Source organism: Sander lucioperca, chromosome 7, assembly GCF_008315115.2.
Source record: "Sander lucioperca isolate FBNREF2018 chromosome 7, SLUC_FBN_1.2, whole genome shotgun sequence".
NCBI classification, from domain to species: domain Eukaryota; kingdom Metazoa; phylum Chordata; class Actinopteri; order Perciformes; family Percidae; genus Sander; species Sander lucioperca.
The window spans coordinates 7,651,072-7,669,028 of record NC_050179.1 but is presented as its reverse complement, the minus strand read 5'-3'; the positions used below and the strand labels follow the sequence as shown (position 1 = coordinate 7,669,028).

Genomic DNA, 17,957 nt, shown 5'->3' with positions numbered 1-17,957 from the left:
TTATGAGTTCCGACATGGCATCAGGGCAGAGAAGATTGTCCTCAATAAGACTAGACCTAGTACCTGCCTCTGTCCACCTGCTACTTCTCTCACTGGCAAATTACATGTTCTGGTAACACACAGGGGTAAGGGATTGTTCTAGCCCACAGTCAATGTTCATGCTTTGTTATCTGATGATGTCGGCAGATTTTGCTAGGCTGAATGGTACCATACAAAGGGTAGATGGCTCTAAATGACTCATTGCTGCCTGCCTGCCTGCACTGTATCAGCACAATTCAAATTCCACCAGAACAGTGTTTATTATACAGTAGCGCTTTTCCAGAAAGGCCTGGTTGCATTAACTGTTGACTCTGAGCAATCATACATAGACACTGTTTCTGTCTGTTACCCTGGCTGACATTGCCCACAGGAGTTTATTTGCTGCAAAAAATCACGCCTGCCAGTTTTGTGTGTGTCTGAGCTGAGGATTTCCTCCACTGTCTGTCTCACTCACTCTTTTTGTTGCACCCCTAAGCTTAAAGTAAACTCCACATATTGGCCCCATCGTGAGAGACCCTTCACATGTGGAGTAAGCCATCCGGTAGGACATGGTGGCAAACTGAGATTCTAATCATACCTCTTTTGTTGAGATCAGAGGAGGTTGAGACGTTTTTTTTTGGGAGGCAGAGCAGATGCCAAGCGTACAGTTTCTCTCCAAGGTTACTTATGAGATAACAAATAGGTCTGAGCCTCTTTGTCCATTTCCCCCCTATATGTCTGTGTTTGATGAGAGAGTTGACATCTTTTTGTCAGCATGGAGATCTGAGAACAGGAGGGGATTGCCATGGATACAGAGTGCCCCTTTGGAGTGCAGTTTGGAGTGGCTCTGCTCTGCTGAAAGCTGTATGGAGTGTCCCTATATTTAGCTATAAAACATTTTCCTGCATTTGCCGAACTCTGAGTCTTATGGATTATATTGTATAAGAATAATAAGTATGTGTCTCTCATTCCATGTATGCATGGGTGTTTCTGTCTGCTGTCTCAAAGGATTTTCTTGTTTTCCCACAGCAGATTGGTTTTATGTTGATTACTTTCTCAAAGCTGTTATGTTTCTGTAGCTAAAGTGTGTTTTGTGATGTATGTTGAGGATTTTGAGAGTCCTTTTAGCTATTCAGGAAGCCAGTCGGCATGCATTCCTCCCACTCTCCTGCATTTACTCATGATAATGAACCTCTGCTCAGCATATGAATGGCCTCACCCATAACACACTCCTGTGGCAGGCCAAGCATTCTCAAGCTCCATCTTGTCTGACTTCCTTCCTTGACCCATAGACTCTGTGAACACACACAAACAAGGAGGATGCAAATGGATGTAAGCAAGTATGAATTTGCATACAAAAATACATGAGCAGGACTGCTTGGCGATATTGGAACATCCTCTTTTAAGGAGTAATTACAGTGGGGATCAGTTATCAAATAAAGGTCAAGTTCAGATCCACAGTTGCTCGTTCAGCCTTGTGCTGCTTCCCCTCCTGATCTCATTTTAATGAATGCTTTTTATAAGTGCCTCCACTCGCTTAATTCTCCAGTAATGAGCTACTGTACAAGTCTGGTATCAGACAAGCATACAAATGCACTTTGGGGACTTAACTTTTGCCACCTTGCTGCCATTTCTACTTTATTAGCCAATAATTTATAGCTTTTGCTACATTGTGAGGCGTTGAAAAGATTGAAAGCTCTCCAATTTGCCTCCAGCAATTATCCTAAGGAGAAAAAGAAGGCCTCATAAACCCATCCAATCACAAGAAGGCTCTCAGAGGAAGTGCTGGTATAATGTGAGGACGTGACTCACCAACTATATGTCATAGAAGCTGCTCTGCAGTGATAAGATGAAAGCAAAACGCCCTTCGGTTCCATTCAGGTTGAACAGGCAGGGATTTCCTCCTTCACACAGCGGTCCCATCTAGTGGCGCTGCTTCCATCTGCATGCTAAAGAGGAGTTCCCTCTCAGAAGCGCCGGCGCCAGCAGTGATTAGCATTTGGGCAGAGGGGACAGAGAGCAAATCTCGAAAAGTTTTTTGCATGTACATGGAGGAAACTTAGTGAATGCCAATGTGTGGTGCTCTGTGAAAGGAGGAGGGACAAACAAATTGGCAGACATGTTGCATTAGTAGCTAATGTCCATTAGCATTAGGTGTTGTGGAAGATTGATAACTGGGAGAGAAGTATTAAAATCAAAAACAACATTCTTTAAAGGGCTGCTCCAAAGATGTCATATGGCGCTACAATAAAATACTATAAAATTAATGCAGCAAAAGCCCAAATAATTCCTGACTTTTACTTCCTAATATGGGTCAAGCTAGAAAAACACCAGAGCCTACACTTCCCATAATGCAACCTGATTGTTTTTGCCTGGTAAATGCCCATGTTTTTAACCACTTTAAAAAATTGTAAAATTGACCGAATGCCCGTTTACACATTACAGGTGGAGGTTTATTTGGAAATGTACAAATAATGTATCAAAACCAGTTTTAGCTTCAGTATTCATCCAACAAGAGAGAAAGGAGGATATATTTACAGTGGAGCAGATGAATTAAAGATCCTCACTTTATTGTCTGGCATTATACAGTGCAGATGAAAGGCCCACAGCGTGTTTTTGAGCTGTGAGGTCTCCCTGAACAACAGGACCCCAATTCATATGTAAACCACACCAATTATTTGCATATGGTCCTCCAATTATAAAAGCTAATGAGAAGATTTTGGGAAACGCATGCTGAAGCCAGCCTGCGGAATTTCCATTGTGATCCTGTAGCTGCAGATACAAGGCCTATGAAAGGTATTAGTCAAAGCCACAGAATATTCAACCTCATACATCATATCTATAAATCATGTCAGTGCATTAGCTGTGAATCTGTAGCTCATTAAAGCACAGCAATTAAAGACTGTAAAAAATGATATGTTCCTTTTAAGGTTTTGTTTAAAAGAACTTACAGAGGACTATTTAGCAGAGTGATAACTTTATATTCCAATCCAATATGATTGTGACTTTCCAAACTTTGGTAACCAAATGAAGGACTGTCTCATTATCTCCTACATCAAGGCTTTTCAAGCAACCTCCGACTCCCCCATAGATGTTTAATGGCACAGAGAAATGGGCAGGCAGCCCTGGGTGTGAATACCATGCAGTAACATCCTGCTGCAGCGGGAGCACTTGGCCCGGCAGCCTCAGAAAAATAAACTCTTCCAACCGTATCCGTTTTCTCATCACCACCTTCCTAAGTGCGGAGACATTCTCATCATTATACCCCCATATTCAGCCATCTGCAGGGGATCCCTGCTGCTCCATTAAGGCCGTACCGAGGATCACAAACCCGATTGCATGAGCCATCAATAGCTCTGATTATAGGAGTTAATTAGGGTGCTTGCTTGGCATGAGAGAACGGCTTTTCTTTCATTATAGATGTTAAAACTGTACAGTACTGATGCAACAAAAGTGATTTTGTCAGTGTTGCAGTATCACTATTGTTTGGCACAGACAATGACAATAGCTTTGCTAGTGGTTAGCATAAAGCATATGGAGTAGTATTATCAGTTGCTGGGTAGTAAAATTCATTTGGCTTTTCCCCCTGCTGACTGCTATTCACTTACACCGTGGTGTGCTTCAATTCTCAGTGCTTGTGCCCCTGTCAGCTCCATCTGTGTGCTCAGACATGTCCTGACCCTCAAGTTCTGCAGCCAGTGCGCATGCATATGTCTTTGCATATGTGTCTGGTGTGTGTGCGTGTGCGTGTGCGTGCGCATTGCTGTAATGTTCTACATCTCTGACATGTGCACAAAACCAATTAGTTTTGGGATGGTGAAGTAGCTGGCCATGGGAAAATGACAATGGGGTAATTGAAGAGGCTGGCTGAATGAGAGGCCAGACAGCTCAATGCAGCTTTTACACAAGTGTTGAGTGTTTTCTCCACAGACAAAATGAACAGAGAGAAAAGCAGGTCCTGAGTGAAGGTGGTCTTATGTAGTTGTAAACAGTAATTACCATTAGAGCCTTTCATTTTGCTGACATTGATTTTTACTGAAGAAACACAACTACTTTGGTTGTGTAGTGCAATTTAAAGGTCCACAATGTTTTAGTTAATTTAATTTAAATACAATTTAACTTACATTACAGCCTACCATTTTGCAAACCCTTTCCATTCCAGGCAGCCATTGACTTCCACCACCAAACACCTGTTTGCAACTAGCTGGTGAATGTAGTGGAGCATTTAGCAGTTAAAGAGCCAGATACTTCCCTCAGGAGTTGGTAGAGACCAAAAACAGAGCTTAAAAAAGAGTGAATATTGAACATATATTCATCAGGTGGCCAGAAAAACAACTTCAAATGTTTGATAATGTTGCTCTGTGTCTGCTGAGTGTTTAAATAAGCAACTGTTTGCAAACATGTTCACCATATCAAGTTAAAAGATGATAATATATCAGTATGATAACAATTTGTTTCCTCTGCCCCCGAGTGGCCAAAAAAATTGTTTATGCAGGTTTTAGGAGTTAAAACTTGTCAACACACTCTGGTTGTGTCCTTTAGGTACTCTGGCTGTTGTCATCATGAGGTACTGCCTTCAGTTACTATTGTATTGAGTTTTCTAAGTGAGACAGTAGCTCAGTTTATCATCCTCTTGGCCTCTATTCTAAAAATATCATCTTTTATCATCTAGTCATCTATTTTGAAAATAGCTAAAATTCCTTGCTGGAAGTGTCCATACCAACGTGCTGTGTTTCTTTCTAAGAGACAATTTCCTGTTCGATTGTGTTAGCAGTCTGACAGTTTTTGGCGCAGCTCCCCAAACAGTACTGTGTTTTTATCTCTGCCTCAGCAGTCTACAGCGAAGTGAGCTTTATTGACTTTGGCTTTTCCAGTTCCGTGAGGACGAGATGCATAGGAAAGTTCAATTCAAGCGCAAACAATTGTGATGGATATTTTCTGATTGCATGTCCCCACTAAGGAATTTTATTCAAATGAAAAGTGGGCTTTAAACTGTAGTTTCTTCTTAAAGATGCAGGGCTTCTCTAGCTTAAGCTCAAAATACACTCATTATGCACGCTTCTGCCTCACGCTACATTTGTAAATTTAAGGAATATGAATACTCCACTATTTAATTTAAATAGGGTAAGGTCTGGCTGTTTTAAATCATTTTTATGCTCACTGCTCAGGCAGGATGTCAGTAGTTTCGGACCCTGGTGGTTGGTTTCACGTCTTAAGAGCCCCACTTGAGTTTTCACTGTCCTACTGGGAGAGGGATGTAAGGGGTTGGTCCCGTATCACTGCAGCTCACAGGGATAATTATAGCACACATACACACAAATGAATACAGGCACACATATACAGTATGCACAGAGAGACACACACATGCTGACCAGCTTGAGCTGAGCTGCTACACCTCATTAAATTGGGAAATAAATCCTGGATGAAGCTCTGGCTCTTTTCCAGATAACAATCACCAGGCTTTTGGGGATTCACCATAAAATGTATAATTAACACATTTATTCTCTTGCTGTCACAGTCTGTCCTTTTTTTCCACTTCACCTGTGACTGTGCACAGCCAAGTTTAGGCTGTATTTCCTGGGGTTTTTTTGTTTTGTGTTTTACAAATTGTTGGGTTCTCTTTGCTGTGATGTTGTGACTTTTTACATCAACAAAATTTGATTGGCACAAATAAATTATTACAATGTGAAACCTTACTAATCACTGAATGGATTTTGCGTGAATTGCATCTGATTGTAAATTTCTAACACATTTGCAAGTTGAAAATAAACATTGATGATAAAAGTGTGTTGCAGCCCCCCCCCCCCTTTTTTTATTTCAAATCCCAAAGCCAGAGCAGGCTGGTGGTGTACATGGCAGTGTGATTGGCTGCCCTAGGAAAATAATACAGGCCTCCCCTAGAGAGGTGTAGTGGAAGCCCGGGGCAGCATACGTTAGCCTTGGTCTCTTCCCATGCCACCAGACACCGGCTCTGGGGCTGTTACTGAATCATGACTGTAGGGCAGCACTAACAAATACATCAGTTCCCGAAGGAGCACCAGGCCAGGGCCTGACTGCTTAGCCTCTGGTCCCAGACACAGCTTCCACCACCTCATTCGCAGCCCTGACCCGCCCAGCAACCAAAGGCGGGAGAGGAGTAAACGTATGCAGCTCCACCTTATGGGCTCGATTTAATTCTTTCATACGGTAACCGGCATTAGTATCCCAAATTTGATAGTGTGCTTTTGTGATAACGCAGCAAATTAGTCTGCCTGAGCTCTAAATTAAGCTGTGACATTTTAATACTGTGCCAGCAGATGCCTTGGGTAAGACAGACAGGAGAAGGCAAGATAAAAACAGGTCATGCTGCAGTTGTTAAAAGACAGACAACGACTCCTTCCAAGTTTTGTTTCCTTATTCTTTTTACTCATTTGCAAGCTGCGCTCACACTCACAATAAAATAATAAATGATACTGCTTATTTGTTTGTGACATTGCTGAATTATCCAGATACATATGAAACAAATTGAGCAAAGTCATGTTGATTCTATTTTATTCTTGGAAGCTTAAGTCACACTGGTTTTGATGATCCTGGCAGTGATTATTTCAACATTTGTGTTTTTGCTATAATTCCTTTTTAGCTTTGTCTCGAAAAAATAATGGCTTCTGGTTGGATGAAGGTGTGATATGGCAACACTGAGCTGCCTGGCAACAAGAGAAAGAATTCAAACCTGGTATAGTCAGTACAGTTCAACATTAGTGTTGTGATGGAGGCATAATTAGGTTATATTGTGTAACAAACGAACATAAAATCTTTACGTATTAATGGTTAATCAATAGCCAATTAGCCTTTCACCATTTTGTTTTGAACTGTAAACAAATCAGCTCGCTTGAACCTGAACACCCTGTTGAAGTTATACAATCTGTCCCCTTTGAACGGTGTCTACTAAGATGTCAGAGATCTAAGATCTCCCCAATCACACATGATGTTTCCCATTACAACAATCTCATGAAAGAATGATGGTTCACTGTCTGAAATCTGACCTCATTGCGGATCAGTTTGCTGCTGTCTCAGTCAGTCAGTCAGTCAGTCAGTCAGTCAGTCAGTCAAAAAGCTGAGAGTGAAATGGAAAGTAAAGTGAGTGTCCCTGTGTCTTGTCCCTTGGCATGTCATCTGACGTGATCAATATGGCAGAGAAGCCTAATGGCATGATGGCCACGGTGGTGATTAGCCGAGCAAAGTGAGCCCCTGTGAGCCGCGTCGGTCCGTGTTGGAGTGCACTAGATCAAAAAGATAGCTTCCAGCAAACTGAACTGCATGGCAAATAACATTGATCTATGGCCAGAGTTATATGTCTCTCTCTCTCTCTCTCTCTCTCTCTCTCTCTCTCTCTCTCTCTCTCTCTCTCTCTCTCTCTCTCTCTCTCTCTCTCACCATCTGATGAACACACAACAGAATAAACTCAGTCTTATTATCAGTCTTATGATTGATAGCAGCAGTAACTGGATGTGCTATTCAACCCAGTAATCTCTGTTCCTGCCTCTATCCTCTTATCTCTGACGCTCTCTCTTTCTTTCTCTCTCTCCATGTAGTTGTGAATGTGCACGTGTCCTCAGACGGTGTGACTGAGCAGAGAGGCGGGGCGTCGCTGTATTTGGGGGCAGACCTTTGCGTCACACACTGATGATGGAGAGGAGAAGGATGGACGCAGCACTGCTGGTGCTGTTCCTGGTACACCTCGCCACTGCACTGGAAGTCCCACTAGACCGTAAGGCAACACACACACACACACACAAACACATTTATATTCACAATGGACTAATGTCAGATCAAACATTTTTGGCAAGTCAACAATGAAGCAAAAGTGCCATTTGCTGGTTGAAGCTTCTCAAATGTGATGATTTGCTTCTTTTCTTTATTATATATGAATATGTTTGGGATTTGGACTATTATTGGTACAAAACAAGAAATTTTGATATTTCCTTCAGGCTCAGGAAGCTGTGCCCATTCTAATTTCTCAATCTGTCAAGCTGTTTTCCCCTGTGTCAAGTCATCGTGCTAAGCTAACTAGCTGCCTTCGGTATCATATTTATGATACGAACAGGAGGGTGGTATCAAGTATAAGAGTATTTCCCAAATTGTTGAACAATTCCTCAATTAATAGAGAAAAAAATCAGAGTAATTAATAATGAAAACTATTGGTAAAAATGCCCATTTTATTTCCCCTTAAGTAGCTTTATGGTTCATCTTATTTTACAATGACATCAAACTTATTGCATTTGATGATTATTTTTAAATAATACTTCAATTAATCATTTATCTATAAAATCAAAAAAAGAAATTGTGAAAAATGCTCATCATTTTCACAGAGCCCCGGGAGACATTTACTTTTTGTTTTTAATCGAACCTAAAAAAAACAGAATACAAAGAGATTCACTTTGCTATCGCATTTGACAAAAAAAGCACAATGTCCTCACATTTGAAAAGCAGGAACTGGCGTCTGTTTAGCATTCCTTGCTTGAAAATTGTAATAATAATTCCAATTATACAATAATAATTAAATAAACTTATTTATTTTAGCTCTAATCTCATTTTTTTCTAACCATCTAACTATGTATTACTTGGGTCAGATTCCTGTTTTCTTAACGGCTGATGTTTTATTTTCAAAGGCAACTCTATATGTTGTTCAATTGTTTTGGTTGGATCTGTTGACCACTGGAAGCTGACATTTCTTAACTGGGAACTGGCCTGTTTAAACTGTGTTTGAAGCCGAAATAATGCAGGAAGATATTTTCACCACTAATGCCTGGTTCTCTTTACTGTCACAATTTTTCTTTGCTGATTCTTGGCGAAAACACTAAAGTTCTGGAAGGACGTAAGTCTCAAACAAGTGTAAATTCACTGCAGAGGTTGTGCTAGCAGTTTTTTGTTGTGCATTAAATGTTATATTTGATCTATTTTTATTATATTTTGTCTTTTTTAAATTATAAGATGCTGAGTGTGATTTGGAGTGGACTTAAATATATTGCATGCATTGATGTTATTGTTTGCTGTTTTTGTTTCTGTGTGTTTCTGCAGAGGTAGAGCATTTTCCGTAGAGCATTATTGCAAATTGCATGAGTTCTTGTATCCTTTGTTTCGTCATAGTCCATTAGTTATTTCCCCAGCACTGACAGGAATACATTAAGCATCGGATCATTATAATAAAGTGAAATGTACCTGAGTGTGCTGCATAGCTTTTTGCTGCTGCACGTTATGAGAGCTTTTTTTTGTCTGTCAGCAAACAAATTAAGTCTGCATGTGATTGGCAATGACTGCTTGTGTGGTCAATACAGCAACTTAAAAAGGATGAGTTATGCAGTAAAGGTCATGATTAAATACTATCATCCTCTTTCTGATCGCTTTTAGTGCCGCAGCCACCGACCATAACTCACCAATCCCCCAAGGATTACATCATCGACCCACGAGAGAACATTATAATCCACTGTGAGGCGAAGGGGAAGCCTCACCCCAGGTAGGAATCTGTGAAGTATGATTTTGCATTTACGATGCTGTTACGAAGAAAGATATTCCAGGTGTGGATTCAACCACCACCTGTGAAATTTCAGTTAAAAGCCTCAGTTCGCAGAAAGTCTCCAAAATTTCAGTCTAAAATATGATGATTAAAGTTCTGGTTTATTCAAACTATAATAAATAAAGCATTTTATTCATGCACATGCTGCCCTTGCCAAAGGTTGATTGTAGCTAATGCTTTTGAATATTTTACTCTAAATTATGCCATCTTATTTCCTTTATCCATCTCAGTGTAACACCTAATTAATTTTCTGGCACCAACACTACATGCACACACACACACACACACACACACACACACACACACACACACACACACACACACACACACACACACACCCTTATTTAATTTGATTTCATTTCATTTTTATTATTTATCTTGAACAATCAACAATGTTGCAAAATAAAAAAATTAAAATTAAAACCACAAAATTAAAACGCAAACAATCAGAATTTACCAAAGACCTAAAAATAATAGTAAAAAAGGATAAGTTCGAGAAGGAGCAGGTGGAAGCAAATAGCTTATTAGGTCCTGCCCCTACTTCACAATATCTTATTATTTCAAAGCAACTAGATATGCAAATACAGCATACAATCTTTCAGGTCTTACAATAACTTACAACAATATACAACAATACCTTTACATTACAATTCCATTACTATGTTTCAGTCTATTCTTTTCTGTATTGGTCAATTAATGATTTCTTTAATCTATGTTTGAGGTGAATGATATTATGGCTCTGTTTGATGTCATTGTTCAGTCCATTCCATAAGGTCACCCCACAAACTGAAACACATGCTTTTAACAGCAGTTCGCACAAGAGGTTGTTTGAACATTGTCCTCTTAGATGATATCCCCCCGTCTCTTTCATTAAACATTGCGCGTATGTTACATGGTAACTTATTTTCTTTAACTTTAAACATAAATTATGCAGTGTCCATACATTTCACCAAATGTGAATTCAAAAACAGATGATTACATAACCTTACCCCTGAAACCAAGTCTTATTTAACCCTCCAACATCCTTTTGAACTCAAAAGAGTTTGAATATTTTGAAATGCTGTGTTAAAGCCCCTTAAACTTTGAATTCATATCATAAGAATTTCTCTTTAACATTATATCAAAGTTTTACAGTTAAAAACTCATCAGGACTATGTGGGCGTGGTTTAATTTCTAAGCTATATGTCTTACCAGTTAACCATTATCTATCCTTTTCTTAGTATCTTCTTAAGCCTGTATTACAATACAGTGTGGTGGCTGTACACTTTACCAGATTATCATAACACAATTTGTTATCAGTGGATATAAGTTATGAACCTGTTCTGTCTCCCCAGTTTCTCCTGGACCAGAAATGGGACCCACTTTGACATCGACCAGGACCCCAACGTGACCATGAAACCCCACTCTGGGACCCTGGTGGTGGACATCAGCAGAGCGAAGGCCGAACAATACGAGTGTGTGTACCAGTGCACAGCGAGGAACAAACATGGAACTGCTGTTTCCAACAACATAGTCGTACGACAGTCCAGTAAGTGCAGTGCAGTGCAGTGGAGTCTATCATTTCTATTATTTCACTTTTCTTCCATTTTCTTAATGTCATGTATACCTCACATCATTCTTTTTTTCTTTTTCTAACTATTAATTAGCGTTTTCCATCTTAAGAGCACTCCTGACAGGTAAAGGTTGTAGAAAGCAGCATGTTTCACTTTGCAGGATGTAACGGTATATAGAGCAAATATCCCTCTGTATTTCTCCTTTTTGCGTATTGTTATTCAGTTAGGCATCATTCCTCTCATCCTGCCTCATCACCTCTGTCATCCTGTGAGCGACAGTCCATTAGCAACTCATATTTAATGTCAAATTACGAGACCTGTATCTTTCTCCAGGGTCCCCCTTGTGGTCAAAGGAGAAAATCAAGCCAATTGTCGTTCAGGAGGGCGTGTCCTTAGTGCTGCCGTGTCGACCCCCAGCTGGCCTGCCTCCTCCCATCATATTCTGGATGGACAATAGTGAGCGCTTCAATCATGGAAGATATTTAGCTGCATACATGAACACACATTATAACATACTGTTGATCACTTGAGGGTTTTTCTATGGGCCTAGGTTGGTCCAGAAATCTCAGATATGTGTCCTTGTGGCAAAATTATGAGTCTGCTCTCAAAGAATGCTCATTAGTGTTCCTTACAGTTAACACACTGTGTTTGGCTGTTTAATATAAACAGTCACATTAATGTGGTTAATATAAACAACTGCAACATAATTTTCCTTGTTTATGGCAGAGAACTAGGGGTTCATGGGAAATGTGGCCTAATGTAAAGTACAATGCCACTGCATTTGATTAAAGGCTACAAATAGTCTCATCCTGTGTCATGTATATTTAATGTAATTACACAGTATCTAATTAAACTAATTACATTTTTACTTGATTAATTTAATGTGTTGATTTTAAAGGTAGAAGTCTAGTAGTATATAGCTGTGCAGATAATTTTGGTTCAGTTGACAAAAAATCTCACCACGAGGCCCACTTAGTAGTTGTTCTGGAGCTTCCTCGGTAGATGGATTTTCATAGTTGAAAATGGAAATGTTTTCAAATTAACTGTTTTACGAGCCACTTGTCATCCACGTTGTCTAACAAGTTGAGATTGAAAGTTCATTCGTCCTTAGAAACAACAGTTGACAAAACGCTCTCACCACAATGTCCATTTAGAAACTGTGGTGGAGCTTTCAAATAACTCCATCTGCTGAGTAAGATTGTGTGATTCAATTGAACGTTTAGCTAATAAATGGACCTTGTGGTGAGGTCCAGAGTTTTTAAGTTTTCTCTCTATGAGATGTATGCCTCTTTCCAAACAGTGTCCTAGTTACTTTGGAAATCCACAGAACACGCTGTCAATAAGGACTTTTTCTTCGGTAGAACGATGTTCCAATGAAAACTTTAAGACCACACAATAATCTTTCAACCAAACGTTTACCTTTACGTACAGTTGCATGTATTAAAATTGCTGTATGCTTCAAAATCCTAAATTTGTTGTACATTTCAGACTTCCAGAGGCTGCCTCAGAGCAGAAGGGTGTCCCAGTCCCTGAATGGAGACCTTTACTTCTCTAATGTACTCCGAGAGGATTCCAGGAATGACTACATCTGCTACGCCCGCTTCCCGTACACACAAACAATCCAGCAGAAACAACCAATCACCGTCAAGGTCCTCAATCGTAAGTATGACTGTGTGTGTAGAGAAGAAACCAAAATAAAGGAAGACCATTTAATGAGCTAGCATGACTGAGACAACTGGAGTGTAATTTTGTGTGCAATGAGAGGCAGTTCATTCACAGTAGTATGTGCTAGAATGACTGCGTAGGAGTGAAAATGCATTTCCTATCTCTGATCCCATCCTCAGAGACGCCAGTGGTCGTCATCCCACTGAAACGACATATTGTCAGAGCTCTCATGACTCCCAGCACTATCTGCCAGGCAGGCGGTCATTTTATTACTTCTGTGAGACGTTCTGTACACGCACTCTCCGCCATCAACAAAGACGGCTCTCATTCAGTGTAGCATTTTGCAGTTGACATGACGGCAGTCTGTTCCAACAAAATTCTTATGACTATTATTCCTCATCTCCGACTTTTGAGTCATTTTAAAATTTTGTTTTAATTCTGAACACTCTCATGTTAAGTTGTTTTTTTCCCCTCCATGTGTCTGATGATTTCAACTTGTTGCGTGTTTTATTTTTCTGTTGTGTTACAGTGGATGCAATCAATGACACAATGGCAGCTTTTTACAATGACACTGATTTGTTTAGTGGTGAGTTTTGGCACCTCCTAGTGTTTACCTCCCCAACCTAGAGAAACTAGCTCTAGCTTTTACCCACTAACACTAACCCTTCATCCCCAAGGCTTTTAACAGTCTCACAGATTTATTTAGGGTTGAGATCTGGCAACCCCTAGTGTTTACCCCCCAACTTACAGCTCTGAACTGTAGCTGTTACCCACTAACCCTTAAATCCATGAAGTTAATTCTCTATCCCTCTGCCACTCCTGCTCTATCCAATCAAAGCCCTTTTGATAACTATTCATTTCCTCCTATGATTTGCTTAAACCACCACTGCATGATGATTCCAATGACGACTGAGCGGATTGTGTAACTTTGACATGTAACAACATCTGTGCAGGCTTGATCTTTGCCAACTTTGCAATCATATATTATAATAATTCAAACATACTGTATTAAAAATGTAATCTGATTCATGATAAACAATACATTTGCTCGTAGCACAACTCCTTAAAATATAGAAATGTTAAAATTCTTCCTTTTTGCTGCAATCTTTATTTTCAAAATCACTCTTTCGCCGCTGCACCGCCTAATTTTAGAACACACCTAGCTGTTAATCTCTCTGTCACCAATCATTTTTATCTCATTTCATTTCTCATTGCTTAAAATATCTTTTGGTTTGTCCTTGTCTAAACATTACCACACATTTTCTTACCCGAAACATGCAAGCAGTTTGATTCTCATCATTTTTCTCACATGACAGGGTGTCATCATAAATATTTAGTCTGTCTTTTTTATTATTGATTTAGCAGATTACTTATTTACCAATTCAGTAGTAGAAAGCAGATCTTCTTCTCTAATTCTCACTTCTATATTAGATTCATTTTAGTCTTTATTATAACCCCAGAGGGCCATTAATTGGCTATAAAAACCCACAGAAAGCAATGCAATAAAACACAACATGACAATAAAATTTACATCTTACCATAAAATATGAGAATGTGGTCTGTAATGAAGTGGCTCAATGCCCGTGCATTGCAGATCCATTGTAGAAGAGAGGTTTCATTATACCACAAAGTGAAGAGATGAAAGAATTGTGAAAATGAAGGGCCTGGTTCAGGCCTGGATCTTCACTGTTTGGCATATGCAGAAAATATGGTAATAGTTTTGTGTGTGTGTGTGTGTGTGTGTGTGTGTGTGTGTGTGTGTGTGTGTGTGTGTGTGTGTGTGTGTGTGTGTGTGTGTGTGTGTGTGTGTGTGTGTGTGTGCGCGCGCGCGCGCTATAGAAGACCCAGCAGATGAGAGAAAGCCAACCTTCCTCATCCCATCTGGCCCCTCCAGCTCCAAGATGGTGCTGAGAGGACAGGTGCTGGAGATGGAGTGTATTGCAGAAGGACTGTAAGTGAAAGAATCTGCCAATACTTCAGCCCTGAAAGCCTCAAGTGCCCACCTGCTCAAGTGTCATCATCACATCACTCTTTGTCTCTTCTCTCTCTCTCTCTCTCTCTCTCTCTCTCTCTCTCTCTCTCTCTCTCTCTCTCTGTCTCTCTTACTCTCTCTTTGAATCCAGGCCCACCCCTGAAATCTCCTGGACCAAAAATAGCGGCGATCTCCCAGCTGATCGCACATCTTACCTGCACTACCAGAAGACCCTACGTATTGTGAACGTGTCAGAATCAGACGCAGGAGATTACCGCTGCACTGCCAGGAATGAGTTTGGCTCGGTGTACCACACCATCCATGTCATGGTCAAAGGTGTGTCTGTGATGAAGCGCACGGTATCCCATCAGGCCATTCGTTCACCATGTGGCGACACAGTCAATTCTTCTTTCTGTCTCTTCATACTCCCTCCATCTCATAATTGATTTATGCACAGATGCCAACAGGGCAGTGTGTTCAGTGATTAATTCTCCAGCCTTCTCCTGCGCTCTGTTCTATTTTCAGCTGCTCCGTATTGGATCAGCGGCGCCCCCAGGAACCTTGTCCTAGCTCCAGGAGAGGATGGTGTGCTGACCTGCAGGGCCAGTGGCACGCCCAAGCCCTCCGTCACCTGGGCTATGAATGGCATCCCCATAGAGAGTAAGTGCATCCTGTTCCTTTGTCGTCATGGCCTCTTTCATTTTTTTTATAAAAGCTGAGAATTGTTTAATTTCATTATTTGAGACAGGATTTTTGTTTTTCAGTTACAGATTTGTAAAAATTTGGTTTACTACCAAAACAATACTAAATACAAAATATAAAATACAACCTAAAATGACCAAAATTATTATTTAGATGAGGAAATATCTTAATTTAAAGAGACAGAGTTACATCTGTAACCATGTTGTCCATGAACAGATTCCCCTAAGGATCTCAGCAGAAAGGTGGAGGACGACACCATCATCTTCAGTGTTGTGCAGACTGGATCCAGCGCCGTCTACCAGTGTAATGTCTCCAATGACTACGGTTACCTCCTGTCCAACGCCTTTGTCAATGTGCTCTGTAAGTTCATTACACAACATCCAGTTGTTTTAGAATGCTGTTTTCCATTTACATTGATGTCCGTAGTGTAATAACAAGGCAATAATTGCTGCTGCTTCACTGCAGCGGAGCCGCCTAGAGTGCTGACACAAGCTAACAAAGTGTACCAGGTCATCAAAAATCACCGGGCCCTATTAGACTGCGCTTCCTTCGGGTCACCCATCCCTAAAATTACATGGTGAGTTAATGAACTTTTCACAGAGGGAAGTGTTTTATGTATGTTCAAAAGCTCAAAGCGGCTGCCTCTCTCTCTCAGGTTCAAAGACAGTCGGTCCAGCACTCTTGATGGAGACCCTTACATCCACCATGACAATGGGACTTTAGAGATTCACGTAGCTCAAGCCCACAATAGTGGCAAATACACCTGCGTGGCTGGAAATACCCTCGGTATCTACGAGAATCACGTCTATTTGGAGGTCAAAGGTGAGAATGTTTCTGCACTGAAGATCCTAATAGATAGTGCTATTGCAGTGTGATATTTGTGATAAAAGCTAGAACAATTTTGGGTTAAAAGTAAAAATATCAAACATGTCTGGTTACAGTAAGTCCGAAGTAGAACCAAGACTAAAAACAGGAAAAGAATCACCTCTCAATGATTTTTCAGGTGAATATTGTTTACAATCACTGGGTTCTTATATCTGCTGACGCATTTCCACATGAAGCCTTTATCAGAGCAGATATGACAGGAGTGACCTCTCTTTTAAAGGACTCATCATGTAAACAACAAGCAACAGAAAGAAACTGCAAGAAGATCCACAAAAAGTAAATAAAAATAAAAACATAGAAATGATAATAAATCAGTTAAAAAAGTAAAAATAACATGAAAGAAAAAAAAATAAAAGGTTATTTCTGGTTATAGCTCCTCAAATACATTGCTTTTCTTCTGTTAATAAAATAGTTTTGTTGTGACTTTTACTGTAGTAGGCATTTCTCAGTATCTTAAACGTTTTATCAACTAAATGATTAATTGCTAAATCCCAAAAAAAACTGCGTTAATGAAAATAATAGTTGCAGCCCTAATATTAACCTTTGAAATCAAGCCCTTTTACAAACACATGGTGTATAGCAGAGATCTTCAACAGGGGGTCTGGGACCCCTAGGGGGCTTCAGAGTCACAGGAAGGGAGGCCTCCAAATTATTGTCTATTTTTGAAAGTTAAAAAAAAAAAATGAAAATGTCTAAACATAATTCCCACATATTATTAAAATATTATTAGGCTCACTGGCCTACAGGTAAGGTAGTCACTAAGATAGCCATCCACAGATACAGTTATCCTAAAAAGATTCACTGTGCCACATAAAAGATGATTTATAAAATCATGGCAACAATTAATATTTTAATAGCTTAGTATTCTTTGCACTAAAAAGGTATGTGTAAAGGCTTTAGGTCAAGATAGCTAGGCTAAAATAGCCATTCACAGATAAATCCTAATCCTAAGGATTCACTGTGCCACATGTATGTGTAATATAAAAAGATGATTTTTTTATATCATGCCGACAATTATTATTTTAATAGCTTAGTATTCTATGCACTAAAAAGGTATGTGTAAAGGCTTTAGGCTGTCCACACGTTATTGTAGGCCCAGTTTAAAATGCAACTTAATTCTATACAATATATGTAGTAGGTGGTCCCTGCTCCATCTCTCTTTCAGTTAAGGGGTCCTTGGCTTAAAAATCATTGAAGACCCCTGGTGTATAGAATATTTGTTCCCACTGGTGAGGCTTATTGTTTTGATTCTATACATTTTAGTCAATTCAAAATGAACCTTCTCTACCTCCCATCAGATCCCACCCGAATCCTGAAGCAGCCAGACTACAAACAGGTCCAGAGGGGCAGGTCTGTAGTGTTTGAGTGTAAGGTGACATACGACCCCTCACTCCAGCCCACCGTGACCTGGCTCAAAGACGACGGAGAGCTGCCCGATGACGAGAGGTCAGAGCTGTCTGGCAATGTCTCGCTTCTTAGACCGTTAACCCTCTCTACATTAGTTATAGTGGATCTAGCCAGTATCTCATCATCAATCTTACCTTTAATGAAATTGTGCTGTTACATATAATGGTGGATGTTTGTTTCTGTTTCGTTACTAATGCAAAGG

The 17,957-nt window shown here is 40.0% G+C and overlaps 1 protein-coding gene across 32 annotated transcripts in view; it reads left to right on the top strand.

Annotated features, from left to right (window-relative positions):
• The window catches only part of LOC116038769 (neuronal cell adhesion molecule-like), a 75,210-nt gene that overhangs the window by 43,138 nt on the left and 14,115 nt on the right, over positions 1-17,957 (top strand). For 10 of the 32 annotated variants that reach the window (XM_036002960.1, XM_036002972.1, XM_036002965.1 and 7 more), the window contains 15 exons: positions 7,590-7,765; positions 8,861-8,872; positions 9,406-9,511; positions 10,906-11,099; positions 11,218-11,247; positions 11,458-11,580; positions 12,613-12,783; positions 13,319-13,375; positions 14,629-14,740; positions 14,913-15,097; positions 15,287-15,421; positions 15,680-15,823; positions 15,929-16,040; positions 16,119-16,285; positions 17,647-17,794. In XM_036002960.1, coding sequence (XP_035858853.1) covers positions 7,681-7,765; positions 8,861-8,872; positions 9,406-9,511; positions 10,906-11,099; positions 11,218-11,247; positions 11,458-11,580; positions 12,613-12,783; positions 13,319-13,375; positions 14,629-14,740; positions 14,913-15,097; positions 15,287-15,421; positions 15,680-15,823; positions 15,929-16,040; positions 16,119-16,285; positions 17,647-17,794 — 1,781 coding nt within the window. In that variant the 5' untranslated portion in view covers positions 7,590-7,680. Of the gene's footprint in view, positions 1-7,589; positions 7,766-8,860; positions 8,873-9,405; positions 9,512-10,905; positions 11,100-11,217; positions 11,248-11,457; positions 11,581-12,612; positions 12,784-13,318; positions 13,376-14,628; positions 14,741-14,912; positions 15,098-15,286; positions 15,422-15,679; positions 15,824-15,928; positions 16,041-16,118; positions 16,286-17,646; positions 17,795-17,957 lie in introns of those variants that run through there. The other 22 variants (XM_031283424.2, XM_031283412.2, XM_031283423.2 and 19 more) reach the window with 12 other exon arrangements.